Source organism: Cryptosporidium ryanae (assembly GCF_009792415.1).
Source record: "Cryptosporidium ryanae isolate 45019 chromosome Unknown contig_20, whole genome shotgun sequence".
In the NCBI taxonomy this organism is placed as follows: domain Eukaryota; phylum Apicomplexa; class Conoidasida; order Eucoccidiorida; family Cryptosporidiidae; genus Cryptosporidium; species Cryptosporidium ryanae.
Genome location: NW_027125544.1, coordinates 54,288 through 73,836, shown reverse-complemented (window position 1 = coordinate 73,836; position 19,549 = coordinate 54,288). Strand labels below are relative to the sequence as shown.

Sequence of the window (19,549 nt, the reverse complement as noted above, 5' to 3'; positions counted from 1 at the left end):
CTTTAACTTTTGCTTGTTTAAAATTGAGTTCTGCTTTTATTTTATCCATAAAAAGTATTAATTGCATCAATTTTATTTATTATTTTATTTCAATTCTAGTTGCTCTCTTTTATAATTTACAGACTTGTATCTATCTTCTGTAAGTCTTCACACTTTTGATATTAAAATGTGAATAACCTTCCCGCCATCCACTAGTTTTATCTTGAGCAGTCATTGTTGTAAAGATTTCCAACTACACTAGGATTAAGTATTCATAATTCATTTAAAACAGGATAGCTTGTTTTATACATTTAATCTATAAAATTTATATATACCCATTTAATATTTGTTTTGTATTTTTATGTCTACGAAACTATTACTTTAAAAAAATAGATATACCGATGTATTAAATCGTTTTATATTATTTTTATTCACGTAAAATAGTTGTTGAAAGAATCAAACAAAGAAAGTAGTGTTTTAAGTATGTGGATTCTTCCTGATAAACTTGAGATAATTGAGGATAAATTAAAAGGAAGGTGTATAATTGCGAAGGAAGATATACAACAAGGAGAATTAATATTTAGAGAAATTCCATATTGTTATATATTATTTAGAGAATACAATAGGTTTATGTGCGATTATTGCTTTGTATACTTTGGTGAAGAAGGCAACTACACAGAATGCGAAAAATGTAATAAAGTTAGATACTGTTCAAACAAATGCTTAAAGGAATCAAATAAAATTCATGAAATTGAGTGTGGCATATTACATTCAAATGAAATTAATGAAATAGCCGTTAATGTAGGAGTTACTTATGATAGGGCATTCTTACTTATGAGATTTTTAATTATAACAATAATTGAACTAACTTCAGGTACTTGCGATAAAACGAATTTAAATAATAATTATTTAATTCCTAATTTTAAGCAGATATGTGTGTTGGAGGACAATTTATCTAAGTTTTCAAAAGACACCTTAGAAATATATAATAAATTATCTAGTGGAATAATTAATATTCCAATTATAAATGAAATAATTAAGAAACACAACTTAACTGACAAATTAAACGTAAATTTACTTGTCAAAGTAATCTGCATCATTGACACCAACAGTTTTGGTATACCAACATTTTCACTATTGAATAAAAATGAAGGTTTATATGATCCAAAATTAAATTTTGTTCCAAATAATTCATTAGAACTTACATTTTCATTACTTAGTCCAAACATTACGGGTTGGGGACTGTTTTCTTATTTGAGTTTACTTAATCACAGTTGTGATCCAAACTGCGGCTTTATTGGTGTGAATGGAAGTTATCATGACAATGAAAATAAAAATAATTTATTTGTTGACTTGATTGCAAATAAAATGATTAAAAAAAATGAGGAAATAAATATAAGTTATGTTGAAACATATGAATCAAGAAGAGACAGAATTAAAACTTTATTTCAAACAAAGCATTTTTTGTGTCAGTGTAACAGATGTTCTTCCGAATTTAATATTAGTAAAGATAAATTTATTGAAGGCTTTTTATGTTCAAAATGTTTTAATGATAGTTTATGTTTAATTAGAGGAGAAAACAATGAATTAAACACAAACATCTTAGTTCTCTCCTCAGAATCATTAAATGAGTCGTACAAATTAACCAACTTGTCATCTATAGTTGATGACAATGAATACCTTATATTTCAATTAACTAATACATACGAATGCACAAAATGCAAAGAAACATTTTTTGGATCTGAAGTTGCAAAGGTAGTAAACGAATTCAACAATACTATTCTTGAGGCTGAAAAACTAAATAATGAAATGTATGATCTTTATTCGGCTGTTGAATTATTATTAAAACTTGTAGACAAGTATCTTAATAACACTGATCCCAATGTTTCGATAAAACCTCATCCTATGAATCATTTATTTTACAAATGTTATAAGCTTATTGCATTTTGGAGCATTATTTTACGAAGATGGAATGATGTAGATAAGTATATTTCGTTTATGATCGATTCACACATATTTATTTCAAACAATAGTATAAATAACATTAACGCATCTAATCTCTATGCTACAAAGGCGGTTGCTCTTTATAATTCTAACAAAATCTCAGAGTCGGAAAGTGTGTGGTCTATGTGTAAGTCAACAAGGAAAATATGTTGTAGAACTAATCACCCTCTTTATTCTCTCATTCCAATAAAATTTTCTAATTAATATTTTGTCAGATAGTGTTGCCGCCCAAAAGTACCGAGTATAATATTAAATGAATTGCACAAAATGTGCAATAATTTGATTATAAAAAAAGGATGATTTAATGCCTTACAAATGCGGAATTAAGTTTACTTAATTGTTTTTTACTGAATCATAAATTTTTTTAGTACATATTAATTATTATTAATATTTTTAACTTCAATCTTTTAATAATCAGACTGTAAGCAGTAAAAAATAACAATAGGCGCTAAGAGCACTTTTTAAAAGCCCTTTTACTGAATGTGTTCATTTTTAGTTAATACAAGAATATTATTTAAATCGATATTGAATATATAGTTTGTTAATAGTCTTAAACAATAAAATTAGGCTATATATGGAATTGTGACCGACTACTTTTCTTGTCTGATTTAAAATTAGTAAATAAACCGTTATTATGAAGGCATCAAAGGGAATTAAATCATTTTTACTATTAATTTATTTTATACCACTACTAATTAGGGGACAGTTACTTTCAACTATCCATGATGTAAAAATAAACGTTTTGGAGAATGTTGGATCATGTGATTCACTGTTGTTTAGATTGTTATCATTGAATCAGATACATAAAAATGATACTAACTTTCTTTGCAACACATTCAAATTTAAAATACAAAAGGTAGACACACCATTAACTGAATTGAGTTGTTCAATATTTGCATCAGCTTTAATAGATTGTGACATTAAAAATTCTATTTCATCTGCAGAACTACTGAAACAACATTTTATGAAATCAAACAAACCAAAAATGAAAGATTTATATTACTTAAGTATAATATTGACGAATTTGCCTTCTGATATTGCTACTGTGTTGGGAAAAGAAGAAATATTAGATGATATCAATGAAATTATAAATGACGAAATAAGCAAACTGCAAAAATTGAAAAGTACATTACTTGATTACAATGATATATCGTATTTGTTTGGTACAATATCTCAACTATATAAAATGGGAAATAAAAGTACAAACTACATTAAAATATTAACATCAATATTAGAATGGGAAAACAAATTTGAAATAAATAATATATTATCTTTAGAGTCATATGTTTTGTATTTTTCATTATTAACAAGAGCTTACTTTTACTTAAAACGTCCTGCTATTTTTACTGATGTTCCTATGAGCATTCATCAAATGATGAATAGTCTTTCAAAGACAAATATTAATGATATTAAAAGTATTGATATTGTAAATGAATACATTATAACAAGAAAATTATTAACAGAATCAGGCTTACACATAATACAGGGATTTATCTCAAAAAACGATAAAAATAAGATATCTTCGTTTACATTTTGTGATGCAAATGGAAAAATTATAGATGGATTAGAATTATCTGTTCAAAACAACAACTATTCCAGCTATATTAGTATAAAAAATATTCCAAAAACATGCGAGTATGAACTTATATTAAATAATAGAGAAAATAGTAAAGTAATAACTCAAATTACAGATGATCTTATCATTAATTTATTTAAAATAAAAATATCCGCGAAATCTATAATATCTAAAGAAACTGTGATACCAATACTAAATGTAAATAACAATATCCAATTAAATAAAAACTTAATTTTAACTAACAAAAAGTTTTATCTTAGCAATGGAATTGAAATGAAAAATCAAGGTATGAATGAAATGATAATTGAATATAACGAAAACATACAGACGCATAAAATGGCAATTATTTTGGAAACTAATATTAAATACTTTGATTACTATTCAATGTTTAATTATCTTGCTTTTTTAGAAATAAAAGCCTTGGAGCCTTTAGATACAATCGGTACAAGAACTATAAACCTGATATCTGCAATTAAAGAAAAAAATACATTTAAATTTTTTATTGATTTAACTAAAGATAAATTGATATGTTCATCTAGTGAATTTTCCATTAGATTTTTATTAAATAATATTTCTAACGAAAGTGAAAATACAGATAACTTATATGAATTTAAAACTAATATTATTGTTAATAAGAATGAAAGTACTGTTTTTGAAAAACTATGTCCATTTAAAATACACCCAAATATGGCTAAATATTATCCGAAGGATGAAATAATATACAAATTTAAGGAACCCAGAAAACTCCCTGGTCCATTATTTCCGTACCTATTTTCAATTATTATTTTATTTTTTATTGTTTTACTATTTCAAACATGGAACAAAATTGTTAGAAACGAAAAATTTAAATTCAATTTTTCGATACTAAAGTTACTTACATTCATATCATTAATAATATCATTTTCAATAATATTATGTTACTGGTATTCACTAAATATATTCCAATTTGCCTATATATTCACCCCTAATATTATTATATTCTTTATTTTATTAAGATTTTCATTAAATAAAAAGTATAATACGGAAAACAGCACCAAATTGAAGAATGATTAAATACTAATAATTAGTTTGTTAAGTATTAAGGCCTATTATATATATTATTATATACAAATATAAATATTTCTTTAATTAAGACAAATTCATTTAACTAATTATATAATAATTATTCTGATATAAATGTATTTTATAACAGTAATAGCAATAATGAATTAGTAGCACATAATTAATATTTAAAAAAAATCAATATATAGTACTTAATTTTAAAAATACTATTCATTTATTTTTAATATAGTAGGGAATCATCTTCCCAAATATAAGAATTGCAAAGTCCTTTAGTTATAGTTTTGAATATTTGTGGATTTTCAAGAGCAGCAAAAACCCTTTCTTTATCCTTAAGTTGTTTATTTATTGCATCCTCTAAATCATGTGTGCCTTTAACTACTTTTATTACTATTTTAAAATCATTTCTTAGTATTGAGTACAATTTAAAAAATATAGAAAGACCTATTAAACTAGCTTGAGAACAATTTGTAACTGTTGGTTTAAATGACACAAATATTATTTTATTATCATTATCTATTGTTATATTCCCATATGAAACAACATCTAATTGTTCTAAAGTTAAAGGGTACTCTGGGTCCATTATATCTTTTATTGCATCATATATTTCCTAAAATATAGTTAAAACTTATTCAGAATAAAATAATTTTTAAAATAAACATACACATTGAGTTATAATTTCTTCACTTTTATTTGTAGAGTATTCATCTGAAAATAAAGACTTTGCTGTAATACTAGTAAATTTGCATTTATCTACCGGCCTAAAATATATTGTTGGATTTATATTATCCATATTTGTGCTATTTCACATAGTATTCTTCCACTAACATTAACTTGTTACTTTGTGATTGCGTCTACTTATATTCTATTCAAGGCAAAATTTCCCTCCAAAAACACCAACCAATCTGAATTACACAATATATCCTATGAAAAAAAAATATATTACTAGAAGTTACTCAGATAGGAACAAATATAAAAAATAAGAGTTGTTATATTTCCTAGAATAGAAATATCACTTATTCGTTACAAGTGAATACCTTAATTTCTTATTATCCATTAGGACTTAAATAAGAATAATAAGGCTTTTAAATTTCCTATAGTAATATTTGTTTAGATACCTATTTTTTCTATATTCTCATCAAAATAATATTAAAACTATAAAAAAGCATTGAAAATAATATTTGTTCTGAATGATAAAATGGTATACAAATTCATTCAAATGAGTATAATATTTAAAATCGAAGTATTTTTTTCAATAGGAAATTAGTTCACTTATAAATCAGATATTGTAACCTCTACTTCTACACCTGGATCAATATTAATAGATGTGATTTGTCTTACAACATCACTAGAAGAGTATAAATCGATTACTCTCTTGTAAATTCGTAATTCATATCTGTCCCAGGTCTTAGAACCTTCACCACATGGAGATTTTCTTGTAGTTATTCTTAATGTCTTAACAGGCATCCTAACTGGACCTTTAACTTTTAAGTCCTTTTGCTTAGCACTCTGAATTAAATCAGTGCATACACGTTCTATTGACTTTAAATTTTTGCTTGATAAGGTGATTCTTATTTTATGTAGTTGTATCTGTTGTTCTGTGCCGAATTGGCCAAACTGTTTATCCGACTGTTTCATTACTGCTGCTGACATTCTTAAAATAATTGATTATTCTCTACCTCTCTAGGAATTTAAAATTTTGAACAGAACGTATTAACTATTTGAATTAAAAGCACAAGAAAATTCTTCTTCAATTTTAATTTCAATTTTTACTTTATTTACAAGTCTTTATCTAATGCGGTAAATATTTAAAAAAAACAATTATATATACTTATGTTCCTTTGATAAATACTTAATACTAACTTCGACATTTCAACAAAATATTCTTATTATATATAAGAATAAACAATATTTAATTAACGTACCAAAATATATTATGATCCCGTCTCATCGTTACTACTAAAGGCGGCACAACCTTTAATTGAAAGTTGTGATTTTTTTTATTGTTCGTTAAATGTAATTATGTCATTAATTAATTTGATACATGTATTATGTAATTCCATACATGTTTTCTCGCCAATAAATAACCAGTCTTCATTGTTAAATTTATATTCTTCAATTACCTTGTTTTCTTTTAAAAGCTTTTGTTTTTGACTATGCCATAGTAATTCTTCTAATACATGCAGTTCTCTGAAAAGCTTTTTTTCAATTTTGCTCTGTTCCTGAAGTGAAACGGTAAGTTGATATCTTCTTGCACCCAAAAGCTCTAAAAATATTCTAATTGTTTCTAAGTCTCTATTTGAATCTTTATTTACTTCTATTGATGCAACAAAAGCGCACTCTCGTGATACATGTTCCTTTAAATAAGACCATTCTTTATACTTTTTTATTAAGTAATTTTTATATGGGTCTTTTTCAAATTCATTTCCTTTTTTGTTTAGCATAGAAATAATATTTATTGAGTACTGTATCAGATCTATTGTAGTTTCACTAAAGAATTCGAATGACGCTAAAAATATCCCTATCCAATCAAATTCTTTTTCACATGAATTCATTTCACTAATAATATTATTATTTATTTTTGGAGAATTTAAATTATTAAATTCTTTATTTTTTATTAAATTATCATATTTAAAGTCATATTTTTTATTTGACATTGTAAATTCAGTTTTATTATTAATTAATTGTTTAAAAATATTTTTAAAATTTCCAATTTTTTTAAAATCACTTTCACAACTGATATTAATTTTATGAATGTTATTTTCATCATTATTTTCTATATTTAGTGTCGTTTTCATTCTATCAGTTATTTTCATTATGCAATCTATTGCTTCCCTTTGAAGTGTTAAATTATTTTTTAATTTAATTAGTACAATCTTAAGTTTGTATATTTGACTGAAATAATGCCTTAATTCTTGATTTTCTATATTTTCTTTCTCAGATAAATCTAAGTAAAAAATTAATTTAATCAATGTATCACTTGAATTATTTCTTATTTCTTTTAATCTTCCCAATATTTTGTTAAATATAGTTTTATTCTTTGATGCCTTTGCTGTTGTCCAACATGTATACAGTCTTTCAATCTGTATTGACTTAATCAGTTTTTCTAAATGATTGACTATTATTAATATTAAATGATAGTGACTTTTTGATAAAATTACATTAAATTTAAAAAAATCAACTTTTTGTTTTAAATAAAATTGTTTTATATTTTTAATTGATAAAGCCAAATAATTCATTTCAAATAACTTTTTCATTGTGTTAGTTTTTTCATGACTAGTCATTAAATTGTAAAAGCTTTTGTTTTCAGATATTAGTTTATTCTTATTCAATTCTATTGTCTTGCTTAGTTGAAAATTCATAAATTTATTATCATTAATATTAAGAGAATTATTATAATTTAATAAGGTTGTTTTATGCAGTAATTTCTGTGATTTATAAGGTTTTTTATTATTTTTATTATTATTAAACAGCAATATATCCTGAGTAGCACATAAAAATATATTATCTTTAATATTACATTGAAGGTCATCATCGAAAAAACTGTTTTCATTTTTATTAAAATTAAAATTGATTCTCTCTTTAATTCTTAGTATAGGATCATCAAATCCTATACAAATGCCGTTAAGTGCTTCATCATATAAATGCATTGTACCTGGAATAGTTTCTTCGCTATTTATATTATTATTAAGACAATATTTATCGAACAATTTTTTGAAATTGAATGTTCCATATTTTGATAATCCGTATTCATTGCCAATATTAAGATTATGTTCAACTAATATTTCACTAGTTTTATATTCCAAATTTGTTATATCATCAATAAAATTCAAAAATTTATGGTATACCACATTTCCAAAATAATCCTTTGGTGCTAATGCGAATAACCAATTCAATTTAACAGTAGTTAGTTTTGGAAATAGTAAATATAAAGCTGTTTTAAAGTGTTGTCTTGACAGTATCCCATTACTTTTTTCGTCAAAAAAATAAAGTCCCTCCCTCAATGTAATATTTTTAATATTTTTACTGTTAATTTTTGATTTATTTGTGATATTTAAAGTTATTATTGGTTTTAAAATGAATTTAATCCAATCTGTAATAAATAAATACAAATATTTGTTATTATAAGTCATTGAGTTAGTCTGTTTATTACTAATCTTTGATGTTGTTAAAGATAATATTTCTTTTATTATTGGATTTTCTGTATTTTTTACTTTAATTTTATTCCATATAAGCAATTTATAAATAAAATCATGTATCTTTGGTAACTTTAAGTTGTTCAACAATATTAAAGATTCAATATTTATATTTTCACAGTTAACTATGTTTGAAATACCAGTAATTCCATTGTTTTCAAATAATTCTAAACATTTAACACAATAATCACTATTTAAGAATGAGTTTTCATATTCTGTTTCATTATCGATAGTGTTATTTACTGCTTTATTTTTGTTATTTCTTATATTATTTGAACGAATAATATGTCCAATGTATGTCAAAAACAATAACTGCTCTGTCTCTGAAATATCGAGATTTAACTCCTCAACAAATTTTGAAAACCAGTTTATAGTAACTGTTTCTTTTTTAAAATCAATACCATAACAACACTTTAAATTTTGAACTAATAATTTGTTTATTTGAACCCCTTTTGTCAATTTATTTAGTTTTTCAACATAATTAAATATTTTATATTGAACCCTGGCTACTATAATTACAAAGTAATGATAATAAAAATTGCTTATTTCATCAAAAATCTTATTATCATTATTTATATATTTATTGTTAAATTTATCAAATTGTGTTTCCTTTAAAAAATTTGAGGATAACAAATATGAAAAAGTCTTAGTCTTGTCATATTTTGAATTGTATAAATTTCTCATTTTTTTTTTAATTTCATTCATTTTACTGATTGTTAAACCCTCAATTTTTATCTTAAAGTCGTTCATTCTAGAATGATTGTCCATTTTAATACTGTAATAGTGTTTTTTTACTTTTCTAATTGTCCCATTTATAGTCTTAAAATCATGGTAATAATAATTTGTATTATTATTAAAAATCATTTTAGGTTTAATAAGATCAATATATTCTTTTTTATTTTTGGTATCACTACATTTTTGTTTTATATAATCCTTTCTTATTTCAATTTTTTCATTGTTTTTTTCCAACGGTAAATATAACAATGAGTTTTTGTATTTGTGAAAAAGAGAATCATCTAATATTTGATCTGGATTTGGTCTTACTTTAGGATTCCTTGACAATAATTTTTTAATCAATTTAAATAATTCTTTTGAAAAACAATTGGGCAAAGGTTCAATATCTTGAAACGATATGTTCCATGCAAGTGAGAGTAATGAATCACCTGAAAATGGAGGTTTGAGTGCAGTTAATTCATATAACACACAACCAAACGACCATATATCACTCTTATATGTATAAGGTTTATTTTCACACATTTCTGGTGACATATACTGTGGAGTTCCAATCGATGTTAATGTAAATGACACCGACATACTTTTCATTATTCTACTTATTCCAAAATCACCGATAACTACATCTCCATTGTCCCTTATGAATATATTTGATGGTTTTATATCTCTATGTATTATTTTGCATTCACTATGCAAATAGTATATTCCAGCAATCAATTGTGAAGACCATTTCAATATTATTTCTTCTGATAAATATTCTTTTCTAAGTATACATGATTCAATCACTTTTCCTATATCACCATTATTGCAATATTCCATTATTATTACAAGATAAATATCATCGTGAATAAAGGATTCATGGCACTTTATTACATATGGGTTATTTATGTTCTTCATTATTTCTGCTTCTTGCAAACTTCTTTTTTTATCATCTTCATCCATCTGTGAGAGATCAATACATTTTGCTAACCATATCTTATTATCAATAATATTTTCAACTTTATATGTATTACCAAATTGGCCTTTACCAACATACTCTATTATTCTGTAGTTATTCTTTATAAAATCAAAGGATGAATTTCGTGGCAAAAAAGGTATTGTCAATTTCATTAAATCAATTATACTTTAAATCACTTTTTTCAGCTATTATTAAGCAATTATGTGTTAAACGTTGATGTATTAGTTAATTTAAAATATTTATTGTTTTCATGTCAAAGTTGATTAAAATTTTTACTTTTTTTTAATAGTTAATAGGTTATCCAGTTTTCTTTCCTTATCTTACAATATAACGTTTACTATTCGCATTATAATTCTTTTTATACGTAAGCCTAATTTATCTTCCTAAAAGAATAAATTCATCAATTATTCGTTTAAAAAAGATAAAATATTTATTTACCGGTGTATCCACATGTATTGTTTAATATTAGCATGTTATCTATTTTGAATGCATGTAAATGCATGAATAAAAAATTATTAAGCAAAGTCTAAAACAAAAACAAAATAAATAATTAAAAAAAAAAAAAAAATAAATAAATATATATTATATTTCTAAAAGTTCTACGAAGTTCAAACACAGTTGACAGGAAATATATCCGTTTTTTAAAGTATATCTTTCGAACAAGTCATATGATTCAGATATATCATCAATAATAATATTATTATCACCTATTAAGTTTTTATGAATAAATGTAATTTTTCCACATGAACTACATGATAAATGTCTGAATTCAGAGGATGTAGTAATAGGTAGGAATGTAATTGGGCATATAGGTAATGAATAAATACAATTATCCATATCTATTTCATCTTGGTTATTTTTTAATTCAGTGTTTAAAATATGAGAGCAAATAAATAAATTGTAATCATTGTCTGAAAGCAAATAACATTTTGTTTCCTGAATTTTTTTTAAATATAAATAATTAAGCTTATTGATGTGAATTGGTGCGTTATTATTAATGCAATCCCAAATATAATGTTTGTCATCATTTTCAATCATTTTATCAGATCTAGATAGCTTGTTAATTTGAAAGCTTATATAATACAGTAACTTTTTGAGATAAATTGATATTTTTTCTTCTCTTATCACTGTTGTATCATCAATTTTATCGTTAGAACGTGAATATAAAAGCAAAATTAAACATCTAATTGAATTAATCATCCTAATTAAATAAATCATTTTATATTCATATATAAATATTTTTTGTTTATTTTCATTAATATTATTGTTAGATATGTCTGAAATTAAGTCTACAGAAGAGTAGTAAAATTCAATAAGTGTAATTATTGTTGATTCAATGTAACCTTGTTTTAAATCAATAATGCTTTCCATATATTTTGGTATGAATGGTTCTAATTCAACAATGTAGCAAATATAAATTAATAATAAATTTGAAAATACAAGTTTTGAATTAATTAAATAATCATAAGCGTTTTCTTGAAATTCATTATCAATATTTAAATACGAGATTGCACTATATATAACTTCATCGGGTATGTTATAATAAAATAAATAAGTGAAATAAGTCATTAAATCGTTATTGTTTTCATCCTTAAATTTATCGTTATTATTATTATCAATCTTTAATTTTAATGATTTTCCAAAACTAAAATTCAAGAAAGAATAAGGGTTATTAATGTTAATATTATTATTATTATTATTATCTGAATACTTTGATTCATTTATTTCGACATTATTATCTTCATTTGAATCATCTAAAGTTGGTATTTTATGCATTGAAAGTGGCCCACAAAGTAAAAGTCTAATATCATTTAGTGTAAATAAACAAGAAATAATTTTTGATAAATTATCAAATAATGAATAATAATCATTATGTCTTTTATTAATAGTATCACTAATTAGTTTATTTACTTGGTAAAAATGAGTGTTTATTCTTTTTGTTATATGGTCTACTATTGAAAATGGATTGAACACCAATATAATTCTAATAGTATTTGATTTAGGTGAGTATAATAGTGCAACCGAATAAGTCTGAATATCATTTATAATATAATTAAATTGAGTAGGTATTGTTGAATTAGCAAGTGAAACTAAAGTATAATCTTCAATATTATTTTTGTAGTTTTGTATACTTAATGGAACATTTTGTAAGCTTTCGAATGAAACTTTATTTGATTGTAAATTATTGGAATTATTTGACTGATCATCATTTAAAAAGTAAAGGTTTTGATCAAAAATAGGAAATATGTTTTGAGAATTACTTAATTTATTCATTGATAATGTCTGAAAAGAGATGATCATATTATTGTCCAAATCAAAACAATATAAAATACCAACCCCAGTTTGATCCACAGAGAAAAAAGAAATATGATATAATTTTCCGTTAAAAAATGTATCATTTATAATTTTAATAGTTTTTATAGGAAACTTGTGTTCTAGTGAATTATTAAAATTTTTTATATCAGTATTAGTTAAACCATTATCTATATTTATCTCTCCAAATATAATATTTGCACTGTATGAAGCGGACCAAATGTACTTATTCTCACTATTTTTTTTAATTTTAACACAATTTAATATTGAAATTGGTGTTTTTGGAACTATTCTTTTTAATTCAACTACATTAATACAATTTAATTCCTCTTTTTCGTTAATATTGAATTGAATTAATAATATTCTTCCATTGGAAGTACCTATAAAAATCTCAAAATACAAATTATTAATATTTGATTTCCAAGTATCAGTTATAAAACAGCATGTAATTATTTCACTATCACTTATGTCAGGAATTCTAGTAATAAAAATAGGTTTGCAATCAAAGTATGGAATTTGAGGAAACTTATCTAATAATTCTTGATTTTTTAAATTAAGAATTTTATTTAATGAATTTTTATCTCCATTTTCATTATTGGTATATACTAAAAATTTGTAAATCACAATAAAATTATTCCAAAAAGCTGCAATATAATATAAATACATATTGTTTAAATATAAACAAATTTGTTGAGTAGAGAATGAACAAGATTGAATATTTGGATTTTCTGTATTTAATAACAAGTCAAAATAGAAAAAATCTATTATTTTTTTATCTACTTTTTTCATATCTAATAAATCAAATTCAATAATATTATTGTTGTTAATTATTTCTTTGTAAATTAATTCAAGTAAATCAAAGGATGGATTTGGAGAATAGGATGAAAGTGAAAATGAATCTGTAATAGGAATCAACCAAACACAAATTAATCCATTATTTAATAATGTAAATAATACAGACCACCTAAAATTTATAAAAGGCCCCCAAGTAATTTCATTTACATATAAAGATTTAATACTTATTTTATTGTAAATACTTATTCTTATATTATCATTATTATTATTGTTATATGCACTTGTTGCCTTATAGTCCTTCCAAAATCTTATAGATGTATTTATTCCTTGAAAATCAATTACAATTCTATTAAAAGTATTTGATCTAAGAAGTAAGTTGCCATTATTTCCATCAATTATTGAATTTAAATCAATAATTATAATTTTTAAGTTAATGCTATATGCAAAGTAGCCAATGTGATTTAATCCAGAACTAATGTTACATCCACTTGCAGATGAAAATCTACCCAAAGACCAAACATTCATGTTTATTTTGTCGTATTATAAAGAATATTAATAATAGTCTTTATTTAAGAAATTTAGAAGCAAAAAAAAAACGCTTAATACAACCAAAAACATATATATTGAAGATAATTTGTATTAAAAATCTATTTCATTTATATCAAGTGTAAGACTATTATTTAATTGAATATATATATATATATATATAATTTAAACAAAAAAAGTTAATATTTGACCGCAAGTATTTAAATTCTGAATGCGAAAGGAAGGAAAAAAAGTGTGTATATAAAAATAATTTAAATTTCAAAACTCTATATACTTCGAGTTTTGTATACGATTATTAGGCAATATAGAATATATATGATTAAAGTTTTCTGAATTAATGGAATCTGGTGGATCAAATAAATCCAAATATTTGTAATTGATTTGATCACATTTTGGTAAAATATATAATTTATCGGATTTCCATGAAAGTTTAATTATATTTGGGAATAAATTTAAATCTAAATATTTTACATTTTTTTTTTCCTCTTTAAAATCAAATATAAAAAAGTATATGCAGAGTTGATAATATATAGATATGGAATTGGTATTTATAGATTGAATAATGTTAGAAAATATAGGTTGAATTTGATGTGTAAATTCTAGATCCCAAATATTACACCTTTTATAATCATAAATTACAGTTGTATTAGTTTCTTTTTCGTCATCATTATTTTTATCAATATTTTCAATTCTATTTATAATTATGTGTATTTCTTGAGTTTTCCAAATGCAATTTGCAAAGTTGAAATGGAGAATTAATGGTAGTTTTTCTGACCAATTATTTAGATTTTTTATATTACAGTTTAGTACGAGTTTGTTTTTATAATTAATTGTCAGATTTTCAGTGTGAGTTTTATTATTATTTGTATTTAAAATCATTTTTTTGGGATAATTAATTATTACTATCTCATTTTCCCATAGTAATTCAAGAGAGGATTTTGGATTGTTACTTAAGTAGTTGTAAACGTCATTCCCATTGTTTTTTTCAAAAAATCTTAATTTGTGAGTATACAATTCTCCTTGATTCATTATTTTGTTTAAATAAGAGACTTTTTTATTGTATATATTTAAAACGTTTTTAATAATGTCATTATTATTAAGTGGGTTAAATACTTTAAAGCCTAAATTGTCACTCAAACTTGAATTAGTAATTGTCGTGTCAGTTAAAGATGGAATTTTTTCAATGGTATTGTTGTTTTCATAATAATAATCAATATAATTTTTATTATCAATTGCAGTTATTGGTAAGTAATGTTGAATTTTATATTGAAATTGATTTAATTGTAACTTTAATGAGTTTGGATGAGGACCTAAACATTTAATGTCAAATTTTAATTTCTTTTGAATGATTGGAAAATTTGAATATGTTTTTAACTCATCTTCGTTTTTTTCTTTAACAGTCATTTTATAAAATTTGGTATTATTTGTAATGTTATTAATTCCAATAGTGATTAATGCAATATAATTAAATGATATGTATCTTCCAATGTATGTTGGAGGAATAAATGGTGGTAGGTAGCACGTGTAGGTAAATGAACCTATATTTCCCTCAAAGCCGTCTAATTTAATATTACTTGCGAGTATGTATGGATTGCTTGTAAATATAGTCTTACTTTTACTGTTTATTGATCTGTTATTTCTATTCCCAATGCTAATCATATTGGAAAGTAGTTGATTTACTGAAATGTAACTTGTATTAATGTTTAAGTTATCTAATAATTCGTTTGAATATGTTGCAAAACCGTAAAGTTGTATTGTAATATAATCTAAAATATCTTCTTTTTTTAATTCATTATTTCCATTAATGTCACTATTATCTTTATTCTTTTGAAAATTAACCTTTATATAACATCGAACCTTTTCGGAACTGTAGTAATAAGGTTGATCAAAACATACTTCAATGTTGTATCTAATTTTATTAGTAGAAAATGACCCTTTTTGAATGGTATCCATCTATGAAAGAAACTAAAATAATATTATCAAAAAAATCTTTTCTTTAGTCTAAAAAAATGCATATATAAACATACATATAAAATATATTTAGTAATTAAAAACAAAAATATACAATAAATACAAATAAAAAAAAGTCAAATACTCCAACCTTAGTTGTCAAATTTATTTGAAGTCACTCGTCAAAGTCTAATAATTTCATAAAAATAGATTCTAACTCAAAAATTATATCATCCGGCGGTAAAACAAGTGTCACGTTAAAATCCCCACACAGTAAATGAAAAATATTGACAGGATTAAAGGAAAAAAACAATTCTTTCATTTTTTTAAAAATTAAAAGTAGAAAGTATTGTAACAATAGCTGTATTTATAAACATATATTAAGGTTATTTGGGATCTAAAAGTCTGTCAATGGCTCTGTTGATACTTCCATCTGATTCAGTTAGTGCTTTTATACATGCTTCAGTATCTGTAAAACCCATATTCGAAAGGACTTCAAGTTGGTAGTTATAACTTTCTCTTTTATTTAAATTATTAGGACTACCTTTATCAACGCTATTATTATTATTATTATTATTATTGTTATTATTATTATTATTATTATTATTATTATTATTATTATTATTATTATTATTATTATTATTATTATTATTATTATTATTATTATTATTGTTATTATTATTGTTATTATTATTATCATTATCATTATCATTATCATTATCATTAACATTATTGTTATTATTATCTTTGTCAATATTGATACCATAATTATTGCCTTTATTATTCTCATTACCTTTATTGTAGATATCTTTTCCAATGTCATTATTTATATTTGTATTAGAAAGTGATTCTTGTCTGAATGGATAGAAGTCGGAATTACTTTGATTAAACATATTAAACAATGTTTCAAATGTGTTATTAAAGTTGATGTTAGGATACTGCATTATTTCATTGTTTATATTGTTATTAGCATTAGAATTAGCATTATACCCATTATTATTAGAAGAGTCATTTATATCAATATTCCTCATGGCATCAATAACAGTCTGCATAGTATTGTTATTTAAGTAATTAAGATCCATAAAGTTTGTAAAATTATTAAATTGAATGTTATTTGAATTTTTTGCTTCACTAGATATATCACCAGAGTTATTTTCTTCTAAGTTTAAAGCATTGTTATTTGACATTCTGAATATTGACTCAATATTTTGCATATTATTATCATTATTATTATTGTTGTTGTTGATATTATTATGATTGTCTCCACTTATATATGAAGTACGAGATGATTCATTTGTCAATATTCCACTGTTTCCGAATCCAGGTAGACTTCCCAAATTTGGTAATCCAGAAGTTTCAATTCCTCCAAAATTTATAAAGTCATTTAATTCACTACCAAAACCAAAATTAAATAAATTTAAAGATGAAGAGCTTGAAGATTTAGTAACCCACGGATTTGGAAGAGCTTCAGAATTGGGTCCAGATGTTTTATCTATTATGTAACTACAACTATTTGAAACATTTTCAGCTGGATTATGAAGAGCCGCATCCCACATTGGTTCTTGAACTGTGTGATACATTCTTTTAAGTGCGCTGAATCCTCCAGGAATACTTTCAATATTACTCATAGCTCTATCTGAATTCCTCATCATTTCTTTCATTAATTCAGGATTTTTAAGAGCTTCAAGTGACATTTGAAGAAATTGTGGATCATTAAAAATGTGATTTAGTTCAGGATTTTGCTCTCTTAAATTTTTAATTTGAGGATTTGAATCCAGCATAACCTTAAATATTTCCGGATCACTAAATATATTCTGGAATAATGGTGATGCTAATGCAGATGAAAGGAAATCATCACCAGAATGATTAAACATATTTGAATCAGGATTTGAAGGATTGTTTTGTATCTCTGTAAATGTATTATTAAGTGATGTATTATTTCTATTTTGTGGTAAATGAGCTAATATTAGTGTTGATTCACTATCTAAATTGTATTTACTTATTAGTGATTCATTATTTAATAGTATTTTGTCTTTCCAAACTAATCTAAATTCATTTGAAGGTATGTCACAAATAGAACTTATTACTTCTTTTAGTTCTATCACAGTTGTATCATTTACATTTATTAATTCAGGTATTTCAAATGTTTCACCATTTAATTTCTTAATTTTAATCTTTACAAATTTATCTGTTGACTCAGTATTAGTGTTCGACATATTGAGCATAATTAATGTGAATAACTTCTTACCTATTAATATTATTATTTATGATGTATAACTTTAAATTTTATAAGTATCTTGACTTACTTTTAAAATAAAGGAATAAAGTAACTAGTTTCAAAAACACATTATCCCAAATTAATATTATGAATTCGGCACTATATTACCATAAAAGTAGTCGAAACTTATATAAATATACATCTAAATCACATATATATGTTTATTATATACGAAAGTACTTAATCTTATGATTAAAGTATTGTTGTAATAAAATAAATCCTACTGATGCCTTTTTTTCAATTTTTTTGTGTTATAATGTAAAAGTTAATATTTTAAAGTATTTGAATTATTGTTGTTCCTACAGATAAATGCATAAATATCAATGCATTTAATTAATATTTGCTTTATCTATGTTATAAATGTGATTTATATATATATTGGTTTGTTAATTATTGAAAAATGGGAAAAAAATAATAATATTTCTAAATTCCAAAATTACTAAAGAATATGATTCCAGTTATATTATATAAGCAGAGTATTCATAAATTATTATCTTTTTACTTAGTATTTTCTTATTTCAAAATATTATTTGTTATTATATTCTTTTATCAAATTTTTCAATCCTTGTAGTTTTTCTTGATTAAATTTATTAATCCCTCTAATATTTTAATATTTTCCCCTCTTCAATTTTAGAGGGGTTTAAGCTATTACCTAGTACAAATAAATATTACTTTCGCGCCATTATAGTGGCGTCCTTGTATTTTCTGACAAGAAATAATGGATAAATATGTAATAAAAATAATAATTTTATCAAAAGAGGAACAATAAAATTTAAATATACTTCATTTAGAATACATATATATTACACATATTTTAATTAATCACAACACTTACTAATAGTACCTATATTTTTAGAAATTATTTTTTTAGATATTATATATATGGTCTATTTTGAATAAAATATTCTAGTATAATCAATTACATACGACCGTTAACTCGGATACATTAATAATGTAATTGTGTGGCAATTAAAATTGAATATATGTGAGACAAACTTAAAGATAAAAAACACGTAAATAAAAAATAATCTGGTCAATCTATATAGAATTAGTAAACAATTATAAATAAATTTTCAAATCAAAGAAAAAAGGCTTCACATTTTTTAACGATTTTTGTATTGGTCAGAATAAGCAGAAAAAGCGGTATAGTTGTGGCGGTTTGC

General features: G+C 23.5%; 8 protein-coding genes across 8 annotated transcripts; 2 read left to right on the top strand and 6 right to left on the bottom strand.

Annotated features, from left to right (window-relative positions):
* Positions 1–462: 462 nt before the first annotated feature.
* FG386_001061 (uncharacterized protein) lies at positions 463–2,187 on the top strand (the record flags this gene model as incomplete). Its single annotated transcript, XM_067340454.1, has 1 exon — positions 463–2,187. The coding sequence occupies one exon, from the start codon at positions 463–465 to the stop codon at positions 2,185–2,187; it is 1,725 nt and encodes a 574-aa protein (XP_067196964.1).
* Positions 2,188–2,617: 430 nt separating this feature from the next.
* Positions 2,618–4,612, top strand: FG386_001060 (uncharacterized protein; the record flags this gene model as incomplete). The annotated part of the gene is made up of 1 exon (XM_067340453.1): positions 2,618–4,612. One exon carries the CDS (start codon positions 2,618–2,620, stop codon positions 4,610–4,612), a length of 1,995 nt encoding a protein of 664 aa, XP_067196963.1.
* A 229-nt stretch (positions 4,613–4,841) lies between these two features.
* On the bottom strand, positions 4,842–5,411 carry FG386_001059 (uncharacterized protein; the record flags this gene model as incomplete). Its single annotated transcript, XM_067340452.1, has 2 exons — positions 4,842–5,228; positions 5,283–5,411. The coding sequence occupies 2 exons, from the start codon at positions 5,409–5,411 to the stop codon at positions 4,842–4,844; spliced, it is 516 nt and encodes a 171-aa protein (XP_067196962.1).
* Positions 5,412–5,890: 479 nt separating this feature from the next.
* FG386_001058 (40S ribosomal protein S20) lies at positions 5,891–6,271 on the bottom strand (the record flags this gene model as incomplete). The annotated part of the gene is made up of 1 exon (XM_067340451.1): positions 5,891–6,271. The coding sequence occupies one exon, from the start codon at positions 6,269–6,271 to the stop codon at positions 5,891–5,893; it is 381 nt and encodes a 126-aa protein (XP_067196961.1).
* Positions 6,272–6,618: 347 nt separating this feature from the next.
* FG386_001057 (NIMA-related kinase 5) lies at positions 6,619–10,656 on the bottom strand (the record flags this gene model as incomplete). The annotated part of the gene is made up of 1 exon (XM_067340450.1): positions 6,619–10,656. The coding sequence occupies one exon, from the start codon at positions 10,654–10,656 to the stop codon at positions 6,619–6,621; it is 4,038 nt and encodes a 1,345-aa protein (XP_067196960.1).
* A 430-nt stretch (positions 10,657–11,086) lies between these two features.
* FG386_001056 (uncharacterized protein) lies at positions 11,087–14,137 on the bottom strand (the record flags this gene model as incomplete). The annotated part of the gene is made up of 1 exon (XM_067340449.1): positions 11,087–14,137. One exon carries the CDS (start codon positions 14,135–14,137, stop codon positions 11,087–11,089), a length of 3,051 nt encoding a protein of 1,016 aa, XP_067196959.1.
* A 279-nt stretch (positions 14,138–14,416) lies between these two features.
* On the bottom strand, positions 14,417–16,111 carry FG386_001055 (uncharacterized protein; the record flags this gene model as incomplete). Its single annotated transcript, XM_067340448.1, has 1 exon — positions 14,417–16,111. One exon carries the CDS (start codon positions 16,109–16,111, stop codon positions 14,417–14,419), a length of 1,695 nt encoding a protein of 564 aa, XP_067196958.1.
* Positions 16,112–16,494: 383 nt separating this feature from the next.
* On the bottom strand, positions 16,495–18,324 carry FG386_001054 (ubiqutin family protein; the record flags this gene model as incomplete). Its single annotated transcript, XM_067340447.1, has 1 exon — positions 16,495–18,324. The coding sequence occupies one exon, from the start codon at positions 18,322–18,324 to the stop codon at positions 16,495–16,497; it is 1,830 nt and encodes a 609-aa protein (XP_067196957.1).
* Positions 18,325–19,549: the final 1,225 nt, after the last annotated feature.